The sequence below is a fragment of the Chaetodon trifascialis genome, chromosome 10 (assembly GCF_039877785.1).
Source record: "Chaetodon trifascialis isolate fChaTrf1 chromosome 10, fChaTrf1.hap1, whole genome shotgun sequence".
In the NCBI taxonomy this organism is placed as follows: Eukaryota; Metazoa; Chordata; class Actinopteri; order Chaetodontiformes; family Chaetodontidae; genus Chaetodon; species Chaetodon trifascialis.
The window spans coordinates 23,738,313-23,760,165 of NC_092065.1; the positions used below are offsets into that span (position 1 = coordinate 23,738,313).

Consider the following 21,853-nt stretch of genomic DNA (forward strand, 5'->3'; position numbering starts at 1 on the left):
GCAAAAGGCTTGGTTTTGGGAAGTAATTATTCATTGAATATATTGCAATGGATTATAACTTAACAGTATGAAATAGGCTTGATTTGTGAGTGCGTCTTTTAGAAAACAAAGCAAATACATAAATGTGCTTCAAGGGAACAAAACAATAACAGAATTATTTGAAGAGGACGCTAAAAAGTAGTTAACATGGCTTGGACAACTTGCTTATGACAGATATTAGCCTTTATTATTCTACCAACAGTCTGTACTGTAGCTTTCATGACGATCATATAGACATTATTATACCTGAAATATCCCAAGGTCTAGGCTGCAGGATGCCAAGCATTGCTATAATAACAAGATGAGCAATAAAGAGATGAAAGAGATAAAACCTCAGCTTTGATGTTTAAGAAGTTACAAATCACATAGTATCACATTTTCTAAAGGGCAGGAGATTTGCTCTTGTATGCTGGCCCCCCACCACCACCCCTGATGAAGGTGGGGATACGAAGCACTGGGGTGTTGCTGGTGATGCTGAGGGACTCTGGCTGTAACAAATAGACCTGACAGACTTTGTTCTGGGATGGTCACTATACTCTCTCACCACGCAGAAATGATGTAACGTATTAAATTACTAATGAAGCTGCTTGGACTATTGTGACCACAAGATGCTGCTGTACAACCCAAGCAGGTCAAATCAAAGAGCTTTGCTGTCTCCTCATGCGCTGTTCACAGTGCATCACAGGACAACTGTCGAAGCTCTTATTCTTAAAAGCGTATTGGAAATTTCAATGGTGGCTTGCACGCGGTAGGAAACACTATTTATGTGCACTTGGTCACTTCTTCGTTCTTTTTGATTATCAATCATTTTCCAACTTTTTTTTATAACAATGAACTGCTGATACACAGACTTCAATAACTTCATGAGCGGCAAACTGTGGTAGTAACAAGTGAGTCCAGGCCATGTTCAGCACTTTTTAGTGTCCTCTGGAAACACTTCCATCATCATTTAGTGTATTTGTTTGCAGGATGCTTCTGTATTTGGTTGTGTTGCGTGTATTTGCAGCATGTTTTCTTTCTTGCTTTGTGTTTGGGACAAAGCTCTCGCAGACAACCGTGGTCTGAGATCAATGCGAGGAAGGAAGACTGTCAAAATGTTCACATATAGATGCAGTAAGAGAATTCAAATTATTCTTCTTAAAGGGTTTTAGTGGGGCATCCTGGTGGCCTCTTTGTCTAAGATGCAGACCATATAACCATAACAACTCAGATTACCTTCTGGCTGGAGTTCTCTGGCTGGCTGGCTCTCACTTACACACTAGCGATGTTGTTGTCTAGCTTGGTGCACTAAGCTTTGACTCCAACTAGAGAGGACTGTAACAGGTACTTAACGATGAATCATAAGAGCAAACGCATCTGAGCGTCTGTTTTCTCACCAGGCAGAAAGATCCTCTAGAACACAATACAAACTGTAGAATTGGAGAAAAATTAAAATAAATAAATTGATAAAATTAAAAAAATATATTTTAGCCTTTGAACTTTACATAAATGCCAATTGTTTAGCAATTCTCACTTTCCATAAACATAAAATAAAATACTGTCTTGTATTGTTTGTCATATTCTGCTTTTGAGCTTAATGCTTTAAAGGTGCAATATATAAGAAGAATATAAGACTATATGATTGAAGCTGGCCATCATGGTAATGGATAGGTGTGTCCTAAGAGTCTACCATCCAACAGCTGGATGTAAACAGGAAGATGAGTCAAGCTGGAGCTCACAGTAATGGACTGAGTCCACTCCGTACGGGTACAACAAATATTAAATCGCATTTCTAACTTTATTTATTTAAAGATGTCTAAATGTCAAAGTTATTGAGCAGCGTGTGCTCCTGACTGGTTTCTCAGCCAGTCACTCATGAATGCCATTGCTTTGGTTTTAGGGTGCTGTCTTTTGTACCCTCTTCATATCAATATACCCTCAACTGAAATAATATTAGAATGACTGAAAAGTATAAACTAATTAATTTGCTCAGTTCAAATATTAAATAATGATTGATATGTCTTTGTGGCGCTCGGCGCACCTCACATGATCTGCATCTCTTTTTCATCTAATAATGGCCAAATGGAAAAAATAAATAAATAAAAAAACTGTTTACATTAAGAAAATATTAATGAGGCATGTAGCAACCCAAATGTTGCTCACTGTACCAACACTTTGACTTTTCAAAGGGGGCCTCTCCTCCTTACCTCTATGAGGACGGGCTGTTGGTCCCCTCCCAGGAAGTGCGCCCCCTTGAGGACATCTGGGAGGAAACGGCCACTCAGTGGCACCCAGCACAACTTCCATGAGACAAAGAGGGAGACACTGAAGAGAGCCAGACCACAGGTGGTCACCAGCAGGGACAACAGGCTCACGGATACATCTAGAGATGGAAGAGAGAGAGAGAGAGAGAGAGAGAGAGAGAGAGAGCGAGAGAGCGACTCAGTAAACAGTGATCACAGCTTTGCCAGAGAAAAACGCTGGCACAGACAAACCTGGCTGCCCAGCAAGGACAGACTGTGTTTGTTCTGAATGCTAAAGGAGAAAGAAAACTATTACATGTCCTCACTGTAGGCAAAAGAAGACTCCGATGGATTATCCAAACATAACAATGAGGTGGGGCTAAAATGCAACGTAGTCACAGTGAAATTTAAAACAGCCCTGGAAGCAAGACATTATGGGCGGGCATCGGGGTGCCACGCCTGCCCATCCAGGAGTGTGGCACTCCCAGAAAAAAATCAGTATTATTAATATGTGTGTGTGTGTGTGTGTGTGTGTGTGTGTGTGTGTGTGTGTGTGTGTGTGTGTGTGTGTGTGTGTGTGTGTGTGTGTGTGTGTGTGGAGATCCACCGTCCCCTTCCCTTGTTTTCCCTTTTGTCTCCTGTCTGTTTCTCCCCCCGTTGTCTTGCTTGTTTGATGTGTAGTGCAGTCCATGGTGCGGATGCAGCTGTCCCGATGTTGCTGTTTTAGTGACTTTATTTTGCACTAATAACTGACTTAGTGTTTGTGTATGAATTAGAAGATTTAATAGTGGGGTGACACTACAGTACATCACTTTGGCATACTTTGCCTTCTTAGAAATAACAGGCTGTAGGTCACAATTAATTCATAGTGACTGAAGCAAATTTTAAGCGTCATCATCGTGAACTACTGAATAAGTTGCATGCTCAATGCCCCATTGTTACAGTAAAATGTTCTTAATTGCCAGGGTCCGTCCATACAAAGCAAATACCTGGCCAGTTACTTTCCTCTGGCGCCCAGACTGTTCACAACCAAACAATAATCACTGATTTGGTTGTTAACCGTTCAGTAGAATCATTTTGAGATTGTCCATTGTTTATTCTTTTTTCAGTAAAGTCATTTTTCTTTTTATCACAAGCTTTTAAAGGCATTTCAAAGGCAGGCCCGCCATGCACGAACAACCCCTTACATTCATAGTTTGAGGAACACCCAGGTACATGGTAACATGCATATGATCAAATCAAAGCAATTAAAACATGAATGAATTTTGTTTCACCGTCTGCTTTCCCATCGCTCTTCCTGCCTCCAGCTGATGCCCTAACTCTAAAACTTACTTTAGACACACAAAATGGATTGCTCCCATGTATCTGACTATATTGTACATGCTTGAATGGTTTCTCATTACTGAATATTTGAACATAAATGTGGTAACAAAGGAAGGAAAGGGACTCCAGAGACAACGTGTATAAAGCAAATGTCTCTATGACTCCACAGGGGCAAAGGCAGTAAAAACAGGAAGAGCAGCTTCAACCAGATCTGCTCTGCACAAACAAATGAAGCAAATAGTGCAAGTTCACATTAATGAAAATTAACAAAAATTGAAAGAATTTACAAATACAATAGGAACATTTTAGATTTTTTGTCACTAGTGAAAGATCTTTCCATTCTGCCTTTAAAACCATCTAGTCAGTGCAACAAAATGCTTTGCCATTTGGAAACTGTTCATTCTTATTTGTCAGGTCTCTCAAAGTCATTTGAAAAACACTAAATGAAAGTCGTGTTTGTCATGTTTGTAACCCCAGCCATCAACAGGCACAGCACCAGACCTATTTGAATCCCTACACCAATCAGAAACACAGCAGTGATTCAGAGGTCTGCTATCAGGTTGAAGGGGACAGATCATCTCAAATAAACCCAGAAGCTAACAGAGCAGCCAGCCGACACAGTATGTATACTAGCTCTCACTGACCAAGAGGAGAAAATATGGAGTTAGACTGACAGGTAGCTCGTTGATTGGATAGTTCATGAGTGCATCATCAGGATGCTTCGAGCCACGTGTGGAAATAAAGTTCCAGACAGAAGTTTACGTAGCACTTTATTGCTTCTGATTTATGTTCGTTGGTGTCACAAAGAGCTCATGCAGAAATAACTCATTAGAAGCATTATTAGTGCTACTACTACTACAAATTGACCACATTATGAATAATGACTAACAGACAGAACCAAAATTCTTCTGCAATGATGTTTTGGGGCTTATTACTGCGAGATCGCTGTCACACACTTTTAATGGGCCGACAAAGTACACAGAGTAGGATACAAGCACAGCAGCTTTAACAGCTTCTGACATCAGGATAAATCCCCGCACTGATGTGGATATGTGTTACCATGATTACCAATTCATTTGCATAAATACATACATGGCTTACACAGATCAATTATAAAATCACTTCCTGAACAGAATTCATGATCATCAGATGGATTTATTAATGGTTTAGCTTTTGAAATCAAGCTGAAATTCACACCTCAAATGTAGTCTGCTTGACAGTGGACCATCTTTTCAAGTGGTCCCGGTTCAGTTGTTTGGCCCACAACAGGGTTCACAGCCTTCACAGCAGCCCATATGAGCTATACTAACCAGACGAAGTGACCTGAAAATGTTTTAACTAAAGCAAACAGGGTAGGAGTGAAAGCACCCTGATTGTCTTAAGCCATCAGACTGAGTGCCCTTGTTTAGCACAATGCCCTGCAGCCTCCATGATCAGTTACACACTGAGCACCCATAATGTCCGAGGTCCATTATTCACTCGTGGTTATCGTGTCACATTATCAAAGAAATGCTCCATGTTCTGACAGCTGTTAGATGTCATATTTAAACTGCATGTAGCTCTGGCATTGAACAGCAATTTCCATTTTGCTGCAGACAGAGTTGAGGACTTCAGTTGAGGACCTTTGCAGCCAAGATTCAGTGAGAAACTATAGGAAGAGGCAAAATATGAATACTGATGTTAACTTCTCTTAAACTGTCTGCTCTCTGAAACCCTCTCTGAGTTTAACAGCCATATCTATATCTATACTGTGTTGCACTGCAGAAGGATCTCTGTATAAACGATTGCAAGATGTAATCATGTAATCAAGCAATGAGGACCTAAACTGGTAAATGTTACTGTAGCTGATATTCCACATGTGGATTTGATGTTCTTATGGCAATTTATACCCATAATGACAGTAAAAACATATTTTTAGAATATTTTGTAAATTTATTCTAAAGAAAAATAAATCTCCAAATTATGTGAGAATTAGAATTCAAAGCATTTCTAATATTTTTGTTAATATAAATCTGATCCATTTTAATCATTTATATACAATATAGTACACTGTACGATACAAAAACAAACTGTTGGTTTGTAATTTGGAAGGTGGTTCAACTGTTTCAAAGTATCAAAGGTCAAGCTTGAAATGCAACTGATGCTTTCCAGGCTAAATTGCAGATAAGATGCACCTTCAATAGTTGGCATGGTGAACTCAAAATCAAACAATTCTTTATTTAAACATCTGGAAGACACCGAAGAGCATTAGCATAAATTTGGATTGTATTTTTCTGCAAATGAAAAATGTCTATATTCACTCTCCTTGAAGCTCTGTTTGGGTCTCTACCAACTCCAGATAAAGATCTGGCGGCTAATACTCCAAAATATTCACCAGCTAGTTGATAATATGGTCTGTCTCCTGTTTGATGCTGGGCAGGGAGTGTATTCTTTATACAAGTAGGACAATAAAATTGGTTAAACCTAAAGAGGTCTGAATATGTGTTCTGCAGCACTACGTTCACTGTGTGCTCATCACAGTTAGAGCACAGTCAGCGCTAAGATTTGTGAAATGAGGCAGGTAGAACACAGCCAGCCCACTTATGCGCACCAGCTGGGATGAATTGAAAGCAGTGGGGAGACGATACACAGTGTGTGTCCTGATTCAGCGCAGGGCTTGTCCCACTGTGCTCTGGCTTTGACCTGCCAAATAGTTGATGTGTTTGTTTCATGAAAAATAGAAATATTTCAAAGCCAAAATTAAACTTTTCAGAATCAAATTAAATCAAGGTTCATAATATCTGTCATTTCTCCTCATATAAATCTTGCTTCCATCCAAGACTTTCTTTTCAAAGCACCTTTCTTCCTCAAATATTTGAGTCAATTTGAGAAATAAATATTGAAAACACTGTTGCTCCCTCTTTGCTCTTTGCTTTAAAATGAGTAAAAGAGCTCAGACAACCCTGTGGCTTCATTTTGTTACCTTTTTTAGAGCCTTTTCTAAAGCCACAGGGTGCCTCTGCTTTTCAAGTACCCTTGTGGGGAGCAATCAAGGCACCAAGGCCTAAACCCTGTACAGCTGGTGGCAGTTAATTGGGTTTAGGAGCTCCAATAATCAATAAGCTCCCACCTCACTAAAGGAAGTCGACAATTATAATTAAAAAAGGTTAGAGAGGTTTTGATTAATGTAATTGTCTGTGGTGGGGTTGCTTGAGTTTATGTGAAAATGCATGACGGTACAAGTATAAAGTGTCTAATGTTTACAGAGGTATTAGGGATATTTAAATCAAAGTCTAAGTGACCAATAAGGCAGTAAAATCTGAGTTCTCATTTGACACTTTGGGTACATGCTGTCAAATTCAGCTGCAAAAGATGTTTTATCTTTACCAGCCACAATGCTACGGGGACAATTAACTGTTGAGGATGCTGAGTTTTTGCATGGAACAAGCATTTTTAGCCTTTGTCTTTTAGCACGATGTAACCCCATAAAGTGCATATTTAAAACCCTTTTACATGGTTCTTCTTTTAAAATGAATAAGCTCTAAATATTAAAGAGTCAGCTGGAGAACGTGTAATGCTAGCAAGCTAAGTGAGTGTTCAATTTTGACTACAGGAAGCTCGGACATGAAACTTTACAGAGCAAAGATACATACAAGGAATTTTCACAAGTGTTATCAAGAAGTTATTGATCATATACATATATAAATATGACAAAGGCAATATATTGAAGCCACTTGGCCAGCAACAGCAACAATGTGTCGCCACCAGCAATCACATCAGAGTCAGATTTTCATTGTCCAACCGTATGAATGGGTTTTCCTGACAGAAGCCTTGGCAGAGGTGTTCCCCTGCCTCTGAAGTGAATCAAGCTTAACACCCCAAGTGAACAGAAACACAGATGGCTGCTTTTATTGATTTGGACCAAATCTCCCTTTGATGAGGCGTTGTCTAAATCAACAACATGCTCAAGGTTGGTTGATTATCCAGCTATGCTGCAGAGAGGCTTATTGTATTGAACCTCAGAATAGATAGCTACTGAAGCAGAAAGAGAGGCAGCCACGCTATGAAACATAAACTTCCTTCCAGTTCCACATGTTTAATTTAGCATGTGTCTTATTGTGACATGCACTCACTCTCACACATGCAGACACACCGTCTCATTCGTCTCCTGTCGGGGAGAGTTTCCGAGCAGGAATACGGATTTATTCATTAACTTTGAGGGTGTGTATATCCATCTGTCTTGTGCATGTGTGCAGTTTTTATTCTGTGTTCAGTGTCTACAGGTCTAGAAGTGTCTAACCCTCAGCACCCAGCTGAACATGTGCCTTCCCTCTAATGCAGTAAAAATAAAATTCACATCATACACATTCCGCTGGAATCATTGCAGCTTACTATAGCTGCTGTCTGTTGACAGTAATTAAAAATCATGTTAGATAAAGAAACTTCAAATCTTACTTCATAATCATCAAATTTAGACTTTTCTTTCAATATCAAAAGCAATCCAGTGATGTCCGAACATATGTGGTTACAGTCCACAGTGAAACTGCCAGCAGCTAATCTTGCAGGACTTTTAACGGTGCAGATTCACCAAAATCTATCTACAATCAACAATATAAAAAAGTTGAAATGCTGAGGAAAACACATAAAAATAGAATGCAATCATTTGCAATCAAATGTGTTTACTGACAACAGTTTCACAAAGAGTTTCTGAGCCCATGTGCTAATATTCTTTATCCAATCATGTGTCGAAAGTGGTGAACCTCTCTCCATCCTTGTGAATGGCTAAGCCTTTTGAAGATGCTCCTTTCATACCCAATCATGATACTATCACCTGTTACCAATCAACCTGTGGAATGATCCAGACAGCATGACTAAAAATAACAGCATATATGTTGAGGGACATCATGCCTCACTGTTGCATATTTTGCACATTGTGTGAAACTGAAACTATTACAAGTATTTAAGACCTTAAATTTAGCATATTAAAATCTCTTAAGACCTGCTTGTAATCATTATGAGGTTTATGAATCCTCAATAATGAGCAGAGGTCACCAAGCACACATGCACGCACGCTTGTCCCTCGGCCTCTTCACATTTTCAGTCGTGATGTGTTCCCACAGACGAGAAGTCAATACATGTCAACACACTGATTGCTGAATTATTTTTCTCCTGTGTTTTCATATTCCCGACTCCTCTTCCCTCTCTCTGTCAGAACTCTGCCTCCATTATCATCAAGAGTGAAAAGCTTTTCCCTGGAACACGGGCGTGGTTCTGCTGATTGCAGTTCAAGGAATGTTTTGGTGAATCCAATTACATGCAAAGGATGTGTAAAACACACACAAAGCCTCAAAACTATCCCCAAAAAATTCCAATTGTTCATCTTAGCAAGCCATTTAGTCGCCAAAAGCGCACCGAATGCAGTCACTTAAATCAGTTCAAAATTAGCAGTCACCAGTGGAGAAAGGTTGAAACACACACAAGAAAACCCTGCGTGTGTGTCCAGTCTTCATCAATAAACTGGCAACAGATGTCTACACAGCCTGAGTTAAGTGCAGAATAACTGGTTACTGGTTCTGCCAATCAGTCACTCTCAGACACAGACATTAACAGTGATTGGAGGAGCCTGGAGGAGATTCAAAAGTATTGGCTGCACGTACATTTTCCTGTCAACTTTCTCAATGGCTCATCAAGAGACACAAGACAACTTAAATTATAAATGACAGCAACAAGCAGCAATCTACACAAACAATGATGATCATTGTGCTGGGCTCCATGCTGGTGGATGCCACACTACTGCTTAGACCTCAACTGAGATGAAACCTTGAAAGACGCCTTCAGGATCATTCCTGATGATGAGGCGGTCCATGTTCACCTGAGGGAGGAGGTCTATAAAATGGCAAAAGTCTCTGAGAAATGTTTGATTTGAACAACTTCTGATATATATTGGAAAATGAGGCAATGCAAGCAATGCTGGGGGGCTGAGGCCTACAAGATGGCAGGGATGATTTCCAAAAACTGAGGGAGTCAAATGACCAGCAGAAAAGACCAGATGATTCCTGAGAAAAATGGATAAGGTGTTTGGATTTAAATCCATTTAAATTTCCATTGAAGAGTGGATTTAGCTAAAAGGCAATGTAACACACAATGACACACTGTCTGTTAACTACCGAGCTGCATCCAGGGAAATAGCCACAAAATCAAAAGCGTATGTGGGTGAGATTAACACAGCTGCGCCCTTAAAGTTAAATGAACTCTGATAAAAACAGATTTGTTTGATTGTCTTCCTTAAATGTTAACATGGAACTTGCTGCTTCAAGCACCTGCTGCCATAGCAGCACAGATACATCACTTACTAAAACAAAGCAAATTAATCATCTGCCAAGCAGAAATATGCTAGCACCATGTCAGGTTGAATGAATAAAGTAAAACAATAGGCTAGAAAATGGTGTTAAATATCAACCCTATCACTGGAGAGAATGTTGATGTTGGACTATACTGCAAAATCCAGCATTTTGTGTTTCAAATGCTACATCTGTTATATCAAACAAAAACAATTGATAAGTTTAGGGAAAGACTGCATTAAAAAATGGTTTAATTGCAGCATTACTTTCAGCATTAACAGGACATGAGACAAAAATAAACTTTGGTCTAGAGCATGAAAGTTGAGATTGCGAGGTTACTGCTCGTCCATCCACCACCAAGACCCCACACCCTTACTTCACACTTTGCTACGTATAGACCACACTACCTGCATTGCCACTGAACATTCACAAATTGTGCACTGCAGTTTTTTCCAATATAAATGCCTCGGGATACTGGGAGGTATAAACACAGATTACCACACAAACCCTCCCTGTGCTTCCCTTTGTTTCTTATCATTAACTCTATACATCATAATAATAATCATGAACACTAAAATTAGTGACTTCAGGCAGTTAGGGAAACACCAGTCTGGCCTATTTTATTTTATTTTTATTTCAATGCAGTATCATCTCTGGTTGCAAGTATTAGAGGTGATGAGTGAATACAGAGGTCCCTGTGCCTCTGAAGAAGGTTCATTATGGGCCCATCACACCCTCTGCTTAGTCCCTGAGCAGGGCAGACACCGATCAGAGACACACAGCATACTTGCAATGATGCCAGTTTATTCCTGTTTACTATCCAGCCCACCTACACAGATAATAACCTGCAATTAAACTACTGTACCGGAGTAAACATCACAGTTGAATAGCTGATTCATTGGGACAGCAACTCTCATTATCTTTCCATCCTGCACATAAGCTTTCTATTTCCAGCATCCATTTGTGACCATAAATGACAAGATATTATTGTGACAAAATCACTCGCAAAGATAAAGTGAACAAGTGTCATATGGAATGTCCGCTTTTAATGATTTTAAGCCACACTAACTGCATGGCTCTAGAGATGCAATTATAGGTCATCGATCGGTCAACCTACCACTGTGGGCCAAATTGAAATATCTCAACTACAGAAAGGATTGCCATTGAATTCAGTAAAACATGCAAGTCCCCCATTTAATAACTTTAGTGATTGCTTAATTGTACATCTAGCACTAACGTTAAATTGAATTTTTAATTTGTCCAGTTCTTTGGTCAATAACCAATCTGACATTCCAATGAGCTGCAGCCGGACTTTGAGTTTAGAGCTAATTAGTTAATGTTAACATGCTAACTCACACACTAAAATGGTGAACATGGTAAACATTACCAGCTAAAAAACAGCCCTTGCTTTGTCATTGTGAACATGTCATCATGCTGATGTTAGCATTTAGCTCAAAGCACTGGAGCAGCTGGCGTGGCTGTAGACTCTTAGTTCTGTTTTCTGTTCTGTTGAAGGATTCTGTGGTTTTCTGTATCACTTTCGCCCCTTTGAGAGCCCACTGGATAATTTAACAGTAGTTTGCAATCACCACTTACATCATTTAAGAAACCAAAACAACACAAATACAATAGAAACCAACTACATGAACATCACATTCGTGTAAAGTATACCTGTTAATATTCACAAGATGATGCAACCACCAGGTATATACAATTATTAAGAGCAGATTAAGCACAGAAAGCCTTTTATTATGACCAATTTATTGTTTTTTGCAGAGTCTATTGCCTGCTACTGTCAGAGGGCCTTGTTCCACAGACATCTCATTAAACTCTTCAAAGTACTATAGTCCTTCCTCAGGGGAGCCCAGCACTGAGTACAGTTCAATACATCCGCAACAGCCAAGTCAGCAGTGGGTCAATAAGAGACAATAGCTGAGGCAAAAGGGCATGGGAGTGTGGGTCTAAGGGAAGCACTGTTACAGCACACAATGGGAAAAAAGGGACAGGTAGCTGTGCATGGATGAACCTGGAGGATTGTACTTATATGCACAGGACTCAAGAGAATGTTGTGGAGAGGTGAATTTCAAATTAAGAGGCAAGAAGAAAAGATGAGAGCTATTAACTTTATTGAGCTCATTCAAGAATATCACCAGAGGCTCAAAGATATCTAACACAAATATCCAATGTTATGTTGCCTGGCAACAATACCACTAAAATGCAATCAAGGGTGTAATGAAACATAACCTATTTCCCCAAACATTTAATCAATCCTCTGTCTTGGAGACCAAGAAATGAAGGTGCTTTCCATTGTTCCTACAACCATTACTGTGTTAGTTTCCAGTGTAGCAACATAGAAGCATCATCTTCTACTCAGAGGCAGACATTATTGTTACAATAAGTCCATGAATGCTGTCAGTTCAGAGTTCGAGCATGTGAAGGTTAGACAGGGTGGAAATGTTATATTCTTTCGTTACACCACAAAGACTAGTTCTTATTTAGATATTAGCTGTTATATTTACACCCAGTAACTGTCTGGTGGAATTGTTAAATATTACTGTTACCTCATTAATAAAACTAACATAAGCTTGTCAGTATATGACCTGGTGGAGGTAATGCAATAGGGTCTGCACATGTGACCTGACACAAAAATGTTGTTTAATAATAACATATTATAATGTCAACAAGGCCAATACAATTAAAGTTAGTTAAGTTGGCAGAATTCCATTTTTCCGCAGCACTGAAAATTTTATACTAAAAAATACTACGAACTATGAAACACTTAATTGTTCATGTATATAAATGAAAGACGTCATCCCTATATTCAGAAAGGACAAGCGTTTTAATATCGCTTTGACTCTTAAATTATTATTTTTGAATGTGTGTCACACTTCATGATGCTACATTGGCAACTGATGTTTCCTAGCATGCGATTTACACACATACAACTACATACACCGCATACAACACAACAAGATACACACATATTATGAAGTCTTTACAAGCGAAGACATTCTCAGATGTTTCATGGTACATGGGGAGTGAGTCACTAGGTTGTAGTTAAAAAGAACTTAAGAAAGACTTGGCAAGCAAATCTAGCGATGGGTTTATGAAGAGGTGGTGCAACTCAATCCTAGCACGTAAAAAGTATCCAAACTAACCAATATCCTGGAGTTACCAGTAAAGCTCAAAATTGGTAGCCACACAGTGGGACTTATGAGTTCTCCTATTGTCCATTGTCAACTTTGCACTGAGGGAACCTGTTTTCTTTCAAAATTGTGGAAATCACCAGATGGTTTCCTTCTTTTGCACTTCTTTTGTGGCTAAATATAATGTACTTCAGTTTGACACAGCACTTAAGTATATGGTGCTAATATTAAAATTGTGATCTTGTATGAAAGCACTGACAGAGCATAACTGGGAAAAACCTGGAGAAACACTGGGGCAAATAAGGAAGCTTTTGCATGACATTACAATAATTTGGCATTCCACTAGCATTAGCCAGGAAAGGTTTAGCAGCTAATTTTCACTGACTTCTATCACTGACCTAAATTATCATGTGTACATATGTGAACACATACATATTTAATGGAAGTATGCATTATGTATAAAAATGTGAAAATATCTTCTCAGTCTGTTTGTGTCATAGGGGAGTCAGCTGAGTTTGAGTGAGACTACAGATGAGGTCAAGAAATAGGCTTTGCGACTGCGTCACCGATCTAGCATCCACAGCTGGTGCTATCATGGAGGTCCACTGAGGAGCAAGCTGCACATTCACAAATAGTGGTGCAGGTGGAGGACATTTCTGTGCTAAGGATTAGATTTTTCACAAAGGTACTACCACAGGGACATATTGGGTCCTCCAAAGCACATAGGTGATTTGATACAAAGTTGTTTTTGATAGTTTCAGGTACAAATTAAAGCCATGAGGGAGGCCCCAATATGTCCCAGTGGTAGTGTTTTATAGTTTGTTATATCAGTAAAAAATAGCATTATGCTATCTTTATATGGTTAATAGCGCAGTGCAAAAGAGTTGACAATGGCTGTTACTGTGGATTTTTCAGTGTTTTCTTAAGAGTTCAGTAAATCACACTTGAGCTTGCACATCCTCTGAGGAAGAGCTCATGCAATTGGGTATGGGCCAGTCTTCCCACTGTTGAGTGGTTCCACAGGATGACGGCTCATTGGGTATCTCAGCTGTGGTCAGTCTGGTCACTTTCTTGCTTGTCATCGTGGCCAAAAGACATGGCTCATCAATAGCAGCCTGGAGGCTGCTTGTCTCTGGCTGCAGGCTTACTTTGACCACCTTCCTCTCCTGTTGGTACTTGTTTCTTTGTGTCTCAGAAGGGTCATTCTCTCAGTCCCTGCATTGATGTGGTTTGGATTAAATCACTATAAATATTAATGAACTCTTCCTTTGAGCTGCTCTGTGGTACCACAGTCTTCACAAAACTGGATCTCTGGAATGCATCTAGTCAGGATCAGGGAGGGAAATAAATGGAAGACGGCCTTCAACACACCCCTCGGACACTTCAAGTATTGCCTTTTGGTCTCAACGTTCCTGTTTTCCAAGCTCTAGGAAAACATGTGCTGAGAGACTTCTCAGTTGCTTGGTGTTTATGTACCTTGACGATATTCTCATCTTCCCTCAGAACATGACCGCAATCTGACCACAATTTCGGCAGGTCCTCCAAAGGCTTATGGACAATAAGCTTTTCATGAAGGTGGAGAAATGTGGGTTTCATGCCAGTTCAGTGACTTTCCTTGGATACATCATTGACAGCAACTTCTGTCCTGCTCCACCATAAACTGTAGAGTAGCTCTCCAAATCCTCATTATCTCTTCAATAAAACTACATTGAACCGTTCCAAGATCATTGTCTGTCCTGCTTTTGGGTCAAGAACTTAATTCAAGTTAACACAAATGTTCATTGGTAATAGCATATAATAACACTTACTAAATGCTAGAAAGATAGCTTCTGCACAGTCATTGCAATTGTTAGTAATTTGTACCTGAAATGATCTATTTCTATTTTGTACACTGGGTGTCTAAGCTGGATGGGCCTTTTGTGAAACTGTTTCAAAACCAGCGTTTACGTTGGAAACCTGCTTTGCTTCTATGAGACCACTTAAATGGAAAAAAGGACAAAGTGCTGAAATGGATAGCTTTGCATAGTAAATTTAAACCACGGTTATTCAACATGTGAAGAGTGGATGAAAAAGAAATGGCTGCATATTGTACTGTTACTGAAAATGGAGACCTAATAGGTTTTCAAGATCTGAAGGACAGATTGCACTTATGAATCAGGACTTGTTTAGATATCTTCAAATGAGATAAAAACAGCATGTCCTCACCAGAAAAACAGCCATAAAGGTCGCCTGTGCGAGTCGAGTATTATGACCCAAATTTATGTTCATTGTTAAGCTGCAACCTCTAGCGGCCGGAGTAATTGCGACGGGAGCAAAGGAGGAAGTCAGGTGGTATAGAATAAAGGCCAAGATAGTCTGCAAATGAACAAAGGTGGGGAGGATGGATGGATGAAACAAAACCAAGACTTTCACCCAGGAGACTGCTCTTGTGTCCCATGTGAAACTGAAAGTCAACTTGGTCAAGCTGAATTTCCCAATGCACTTACATAACGTAACGTATGTAACATTAACATGCTTATGTTAACCCAAAGCATGACCCTTCTAAACCTACCCAAGACGTTTACGTGCTTAAACTCAAGCAAATTGTGACAATTCACATCATCAACCATGTGAGCATGAAGGCCCAGTCCACCTGTCACTGCTACTCTCCAATGATGATATATGTCATTTTGGGAATGGTCACATCATTTCTGGTGATATCATCACTGGCAGTCGACCTATTCAGTCCTTTCGGTAGGACATTGCATTGAACACAAAAGTGAAATCCAATGGTAGAAGTGATGTCAACACATATATTAATAACATCAAGGATTTCTAAACCTTTATCATAGCATAGTGGTCAACAGTAGTTGTAGTAGAAATAGAACACCACACTTTTGGAAGAAGGCTGTGTGCAACACTACAGACACCTTCAAATTCAGACAAATCAAGAGAATTTAATTGGAAACACACAATTTGTTTCTTCTTTACACCTAATGTGGAAAGCAAAACAACTTTCAAGGCAACAGACATGCTGGAGGCAATGTGGCCGTACAGGTGCAAATCATCCTCTGGAGCTGCCCAGAGAAAGCCATTCTGGGACAGAGTGAACTCAGTGCTGAAAGAGGTATTAGGATACATAATCTCCAACAAGTGGAGTGAAAGAGTTTAACAGAAAAGGGATTAGGTTTAGAAATAATGTCATTAGCACTGTAGGATTTTATCGAAGACAATGTAAATTATTGTATGGTTTTTAATACGTAACAGCATTTTAAACTACATTTCAAATTGTAAACCGTAACACCCTCTGTGCAATTGTGTGTTTCAGTGTTATGTTTTTGTGTTACTTGTAAATGGGCATATGGACGTAAGGCAATAAAGATTAAAGTGTTTAAAAAAAGGTTGCAAAACGTTGAAACTCCCAAAACTTAGAGCATCAGAGATCGGTAGCTGAGCTCCAGTCTCTCCCCTCTTGACTCCGAGTGTTACTTGTTTGGTGTGAATCAATCTGTGTGTGTGTATGTGTGTGTCTGTGTGTTTGTGTGTGCATATGTATGTGCATTTAGAGCAGTCTAATACAAGAGGAAGTGGGTCACAGGTCCTCAGGGGAACCACTATGGTAGCTTGAACTTCCTCTTCCATCATACATGTTTAATGATGGATTGTAACATGTTTAAAGGCAGCGGCCCGAGCCACAAACAAAAACCAACATACATGTAAACACTCCCTCACACACACACGGATGCACACAGAGGAGAGAAATACATTCACAACTGTGCTGCACGTATGATGCAGAGCCTATATGTATGGGACATATAATATAATACCCTACATGCTCTTATGTGTATATGGACATTATACTCTGTATGCCAACCCCCACCCCCCCACCAGCCCACACACACACATGCACGCACACACACATGCACACACACATGCGCACACCCTGTACTGAACATTTTATCACAGTAGATATGATGCTTTTCCGGATTGTTACCTAAAGAAAATAATTCACAATAATTTTATGGTATAGCAACCATCGCTAGCTGCTATCCATGTAATATTCCCAAAATTTTCTGGGAGAGTTTTCCAGCAAACTATCTATACTGTCCAAAAAATAAGAAAATTAAATAACTTAAATTCTGTGTGTGTGTGTGTGTGTGTGTGTGTGTGTGTGTGTGTGTGTGTGTGTGTGTGTGTGTGTGTGTGTGTGTGTGTGATAGTACAGATGGAGATTTAATATTATTATTTATTTTAAGTTCCAGAGACTGCTATCTTTTCAGTAACTGGCCCCAGACTGATCAGAATATTGTTCTATATATTGTTTCTAATGCCAACATTGAAGAATTTCCAGCTACTCCAGGCTGGGAGTCTAAAATAACTGGATTAGGTCACTGGTCCTCTTTGTTTTGCTACAACCATGTCTGCAAAGTGCTGGGAGCTATTGGGAATATCGGGTGGGGCTTTTTCTCTCTCTCCTGCCCGCCAGAGAAAAGAGAAACACAAGCAACACTCATACACACTTCCGTCTGTTCAAGGATGATGGAGGCTGAGATGGACTTGCAAACAAACACACACATAGGCTACTGGATAGTTCTGAAATGCTTTGTGGATTCTGCCGGTGCTAATGGATGCAAGCAACAAGTTCACAGATGCACTCTTCTCGCATTTTGTGAACTGCGAACACAGTGGTTCCGCACAGAATGGTGTGTGTTTATTCCACTTTCTGTATGCAGGAAAGCAGATTTTGTCTTCTTTACAGAGAGACAAAGAAAATAATCTTTTCATGTGCACTCACGTGAATTAATGTCTGAAAACAAGTGCATCGACTGCATGTACGGACAAAATAAGAGCATAAAATGTTAAACTCCACATATTTCTCTCCCAGCATGAAAGTTGAAGAGAAGCTGCATAAGAAGTGAAACATGTCTTTTGGAGATTAAAGTGTGCTAAAAACAGAAATTAATCTTCATCAACCCCTGAAGCTCATGCACAAATTAAACTATGAATTTTATCATGACTATTAAGACAGCTGCAGATTCTTCAGCCTATAATAAAGGTAAAGTCTAAACTCTCAGAGAGAAGATTGTGAAGCCTGACCTGAGTCTGTGTAACGCGGTCTGGCCAAGTCCCTGAAGTAGTAAATGAAATCCAGGCAGTTGTCGTCCTGCACCTCTCCCTTGGAGCACAGGTCGGAGAGCAGTTCCAGCGCCTTTCGACAAATCTCATCCTCTCTTTCTGCAGGCATTGCCCTCCAGCATCCTTCTGACTGGTCGGCCACTCCGGCTGATCCCCCACCAGCTCTGCCCCACGCACGCTCGCTCACAGCCTCTACCGGCGCAAAGACGCACGAATCACGCCACGGCTACACCCCTGGATAAATTCAGTGCGCTAGACGCATCCGCGGAGAAACCCGAAAAAACTGGCGTTTATGTGAATTTTGAGTTAAAGCTGAGGAGATAAGCTGAGGGAGGAGAAGTTTTTATTGGTTTAAAGTAATCCCCCTTTACATTGTTTTGTTGTTCAGTAATGAAATAGCGGCTCCGGTCCAGCGCGCAGCTCACGCTCTTCTCCTCCGCTTCTTTCCTTCTATTCGCTTCTTTCTTGCTTGCTTCTTTGTTCCTCCTCTGTGTCCTGTGCGCTGCTCCGCGGTGCTGCTGAATCACTACTGAGCCCCCAGGCTTCAGCAGCGCCAGTCAAGGTCCTTGAATGAATGCTCGGCTTTCACTGCGCTCAATTATTTCTCAATGCACTGGATGCAGGGAGACAGAGAGGAAGCTCGGCCTCCATCAACCCGCCTCCACCTCCACCACCAACAGCTTGCTTTCCAAGCAGCAGCCTTTCCACCTCACAGTGAAGTCCTCTGAGATAAAACCAGCAGAGACTTCTGTGTGCCTCTTACTGCAAATGTCATGAAATCCCTCACCGTTCCTCCGTTTTCTCTTTTGTCTAATGAGTGCGGTCAGATCTGATTCCTCTCACCAGGTAAACTCATGAGTAATGAAGTAATATCCCTATGTGCTTCTGGGTAGCAGATGTTTAAGCAGGCTAAGGGACCCAAACACCTGAGAGGACCCACATGACGAGGCTGACCTTTACTGATGGTTAGTAATGAAGGGCGAGAACGACAGATAAATGTCACATGAAAGCCCTAGTGAAGGGGCTAATAAAGGCCTCCCTGTCTCAGTCTCTCTGTCTTTTTCTCTGTCTGTTTGTCAAGTATTTGGAGAGGACCTTTAAGGGCATCAACAAATAGCTCTAAGCAACACAAAAATAACTTAACTGCAGATTTTGATGCATCAGTTTGCAGTGCTTTGGCTGCATATACTGGGACTGAAAAGCAAAGTCCTCAAATAACTGAGTTGCAGACCTCATACCTTGGGTGCCCAGAACCAATGGGAAGACAGCAAGGTCCCCAGAGGTGAAGTGCATTTATAACAGCTTTTTTACCTCCAAAAAATGTAATCTAAAGCTGCACTAATCAATATTTATATATAAACAACCGATCAAATTACTGTGTATAAAAGGGTCGCTTGCGGCAAAAACCCCACAGGGAATTATGAACACTCAGCTCCCCTCCGCTCTACAGAACTGCATTCATCTCATGAAATGTAGCCACTTTCATTCACTGTCACAGCTTTCATCTGTGTCGTTTTCAGCCCCAGGAGGCTGATGTTTGTTAGGAGCAAAGCCCTAAAAACACAATGTGAGAAACAAAGTTAGTGACTAGCTAACAGAGCATGTAGACCAAAACAAAACTGAAAGAAGACTTATATCCATCAGATGGTCAGATCACTGAAGTAACAAATAAATGTTGAAACTGCTCCATCTGCTGGAAGTGTAAATACAGGAAGCTGTTGCCTAACAATCCCCGTAGAGATGCAAAAAATTGTTGTTTGTTGTAAGCTGTGAAAGAAATATTGGGCTAAATAAGGTAAAATAATATCAGGGGCTAAGCTTGTTGAATTAAGACTGTACAAGTGCAAGTTTCTTGGCAGCTTGGCAAGTTAAGCAGGACCAGGGCTGATGGGTAATGAGGAGGTGGGATAGAGGAGGGCAAGCCTTCCCTAAATTTATTGGCAACAGAAAGTCAATAACCCTGTCTTTCTCTTTTACAGCCATCTCTGTCTTCCTGTCGTTTGGGACGCACATGACAGCATGCTGTTTTGGGACTAGCCTCACTGGCCAATCACAGTCAAATTTTGTTGGGATGGATAAGACAATGTTTCTCATAAGCCCCTGCATTTGGTAAAACATTCAGGCATTTTTTAAAATGTGCAATAACTGATTTCTTTGGCCATGTGGAGCAGCAGAAACGAGTTGTGAACACAACACTGATAATCGTGACCTTTTTGGATTAGCAACCAGCTGCTTATTTACACTTCCAGTGGAAGAATCATTCATTTGGAGCCAAATTTGTGGCCACCTGGCAAATGCAACTCCAATGTTAATTCTTCTTTAGCTTTGTTTTGGTCTCTACCAGCTTGAGGGAAATATCTGGCTCTGTGTTAAATGCACCACTATGTTCAACAGCTAGCCACTAATTTGATTGCTGTCTAATGTTGGACGGGTTGAGACAGCTAAACAATGACCTGAAATTCACTATAAAGCCCAGTAAACTAGGTGGAGCTGGGGATTCAGGCTGCTGGTTCATCACTATGAGCGACCCCTTTTACATTGTCACATTGTTTTCATATTGTCATTTGATAAATTATTAGTGAAAAATGTTGATTGCAACTGCTTTCCAAAATAAAAAAGAAAATTATTTTTAGCCAGTCAAAAATCCACAGACACTATCTGAGAAATATCTTCAGGATTCTCTGCTTAGACAACTCCAGCTTGATTCAAATGATTGAAGTGAGTTATTTTACACGACTTACCTCATTGCAGTGTTCAGGGCATTTTCTGGCTTTCGCAGCTGATGTAATACCAAGAGCATAGAGGTCAAACACCACTGTTATATCAAACAAAGTACACAGAGCAGCTCTTTGGGAATATAGCTGACACTGCCAGCTAAATTCACTGATGTAATACTCATCTCAGACTCGTACAGGGCAGATTAGGGTCAGAGGTGAGCTCTGCCCCACTCCAGGTAACCATGACAACTAAACAGTGTCTTTTGTTTTTTAACAATCAGTTGACTTCAGCAAATGGATTTTTCTGACCGGGCCAAAAAATTTCTTAATGTTCCAGATGCTGGAGGTGTCGGATGCTGACTGACCAGCAATCCATGCAATCTGTGCATCAAGCAATCGCTGAACCTGAATGGAGGACTTCATTTTTGATTCATTCACAAAGTTCTGAGTTGATCACAGTGTTAAAATGCTCGCCTGAGTCTCCTCCAGTTGTTACTGTGCGTTCACAGCATTTCTGTTTAACAAGCAATAGGGAGTGATTTTCTGACTTTCACTGTACTGAATTTTGCCGCTCAGGCAGCATGACAGCTGTTCTACCCTCTCATTGTTGGGGTTGCAGCTTGAGAGGAAGACTGCAGACACCATTCTGTGAAGCGAAATAAGTAAAAGACATTATTTATTAAGTTTAAAGGTTTATTCCTGACATTGGAAACAGAGGTTGAATTTTTTATTAAACATATTTTATATGACATAACACCAAATTATAGATTATAATAATAATTGGGTTAGTGCTTTATAATACAGCAGTTATTATACATTTTTTTTGTTATATTACCATTATGATGAAAAGCATGACAACCAATCTCATCATAACATCTTACTTGCAAGATGATAAAAATGTATTTAAAATTTTTTTTAAAAGCCATAATATATCTATACTTACACACACACACACACACACACACCCACAC

At 40.2% G+C, this 21,853-nt stretch overlaps 2 protein-coding genes across 2 annotated transcripts in view; one reads left to right on the forward strand and one right to left on the reverse strand.

Annotated features, from left to right (window-relative positions):
• syt9b (synaptotagmin IXb) overlaps window positions 1-18,811 on the reverse strand; it is a 44,968-nt gene extending 26,157 nt beyond the window's left edge. Inside the window, exons 1-2 of the mRNA XM_070973123.1 lie at window positions 18,127-18,811; window positions 2,226-2,401 (exon numbers count right to left, since the gene is read on the reverse strand). Of these exons, the coding sequence (XP_070829224.1) occupies window positions 2,226-2,401; window positions 18,127-18,274 (324 nt within the window). The 5' untranslated portion in view covers window positions 18,275-18,811. The remainder of the gene's footprint in view (window positions 1-2,225; window positions 2,402-18,126) is intronic.
• Window positions 1-21,853, forward strand: part of LOC139337292 (protein C19orf12 homolog) — a 344,772-nt gene that overhangs the window by 35,200 nt on the left and 287,719 nt on the right. The gene's annotated exons all lie outside the window — the stretch shown is intronic.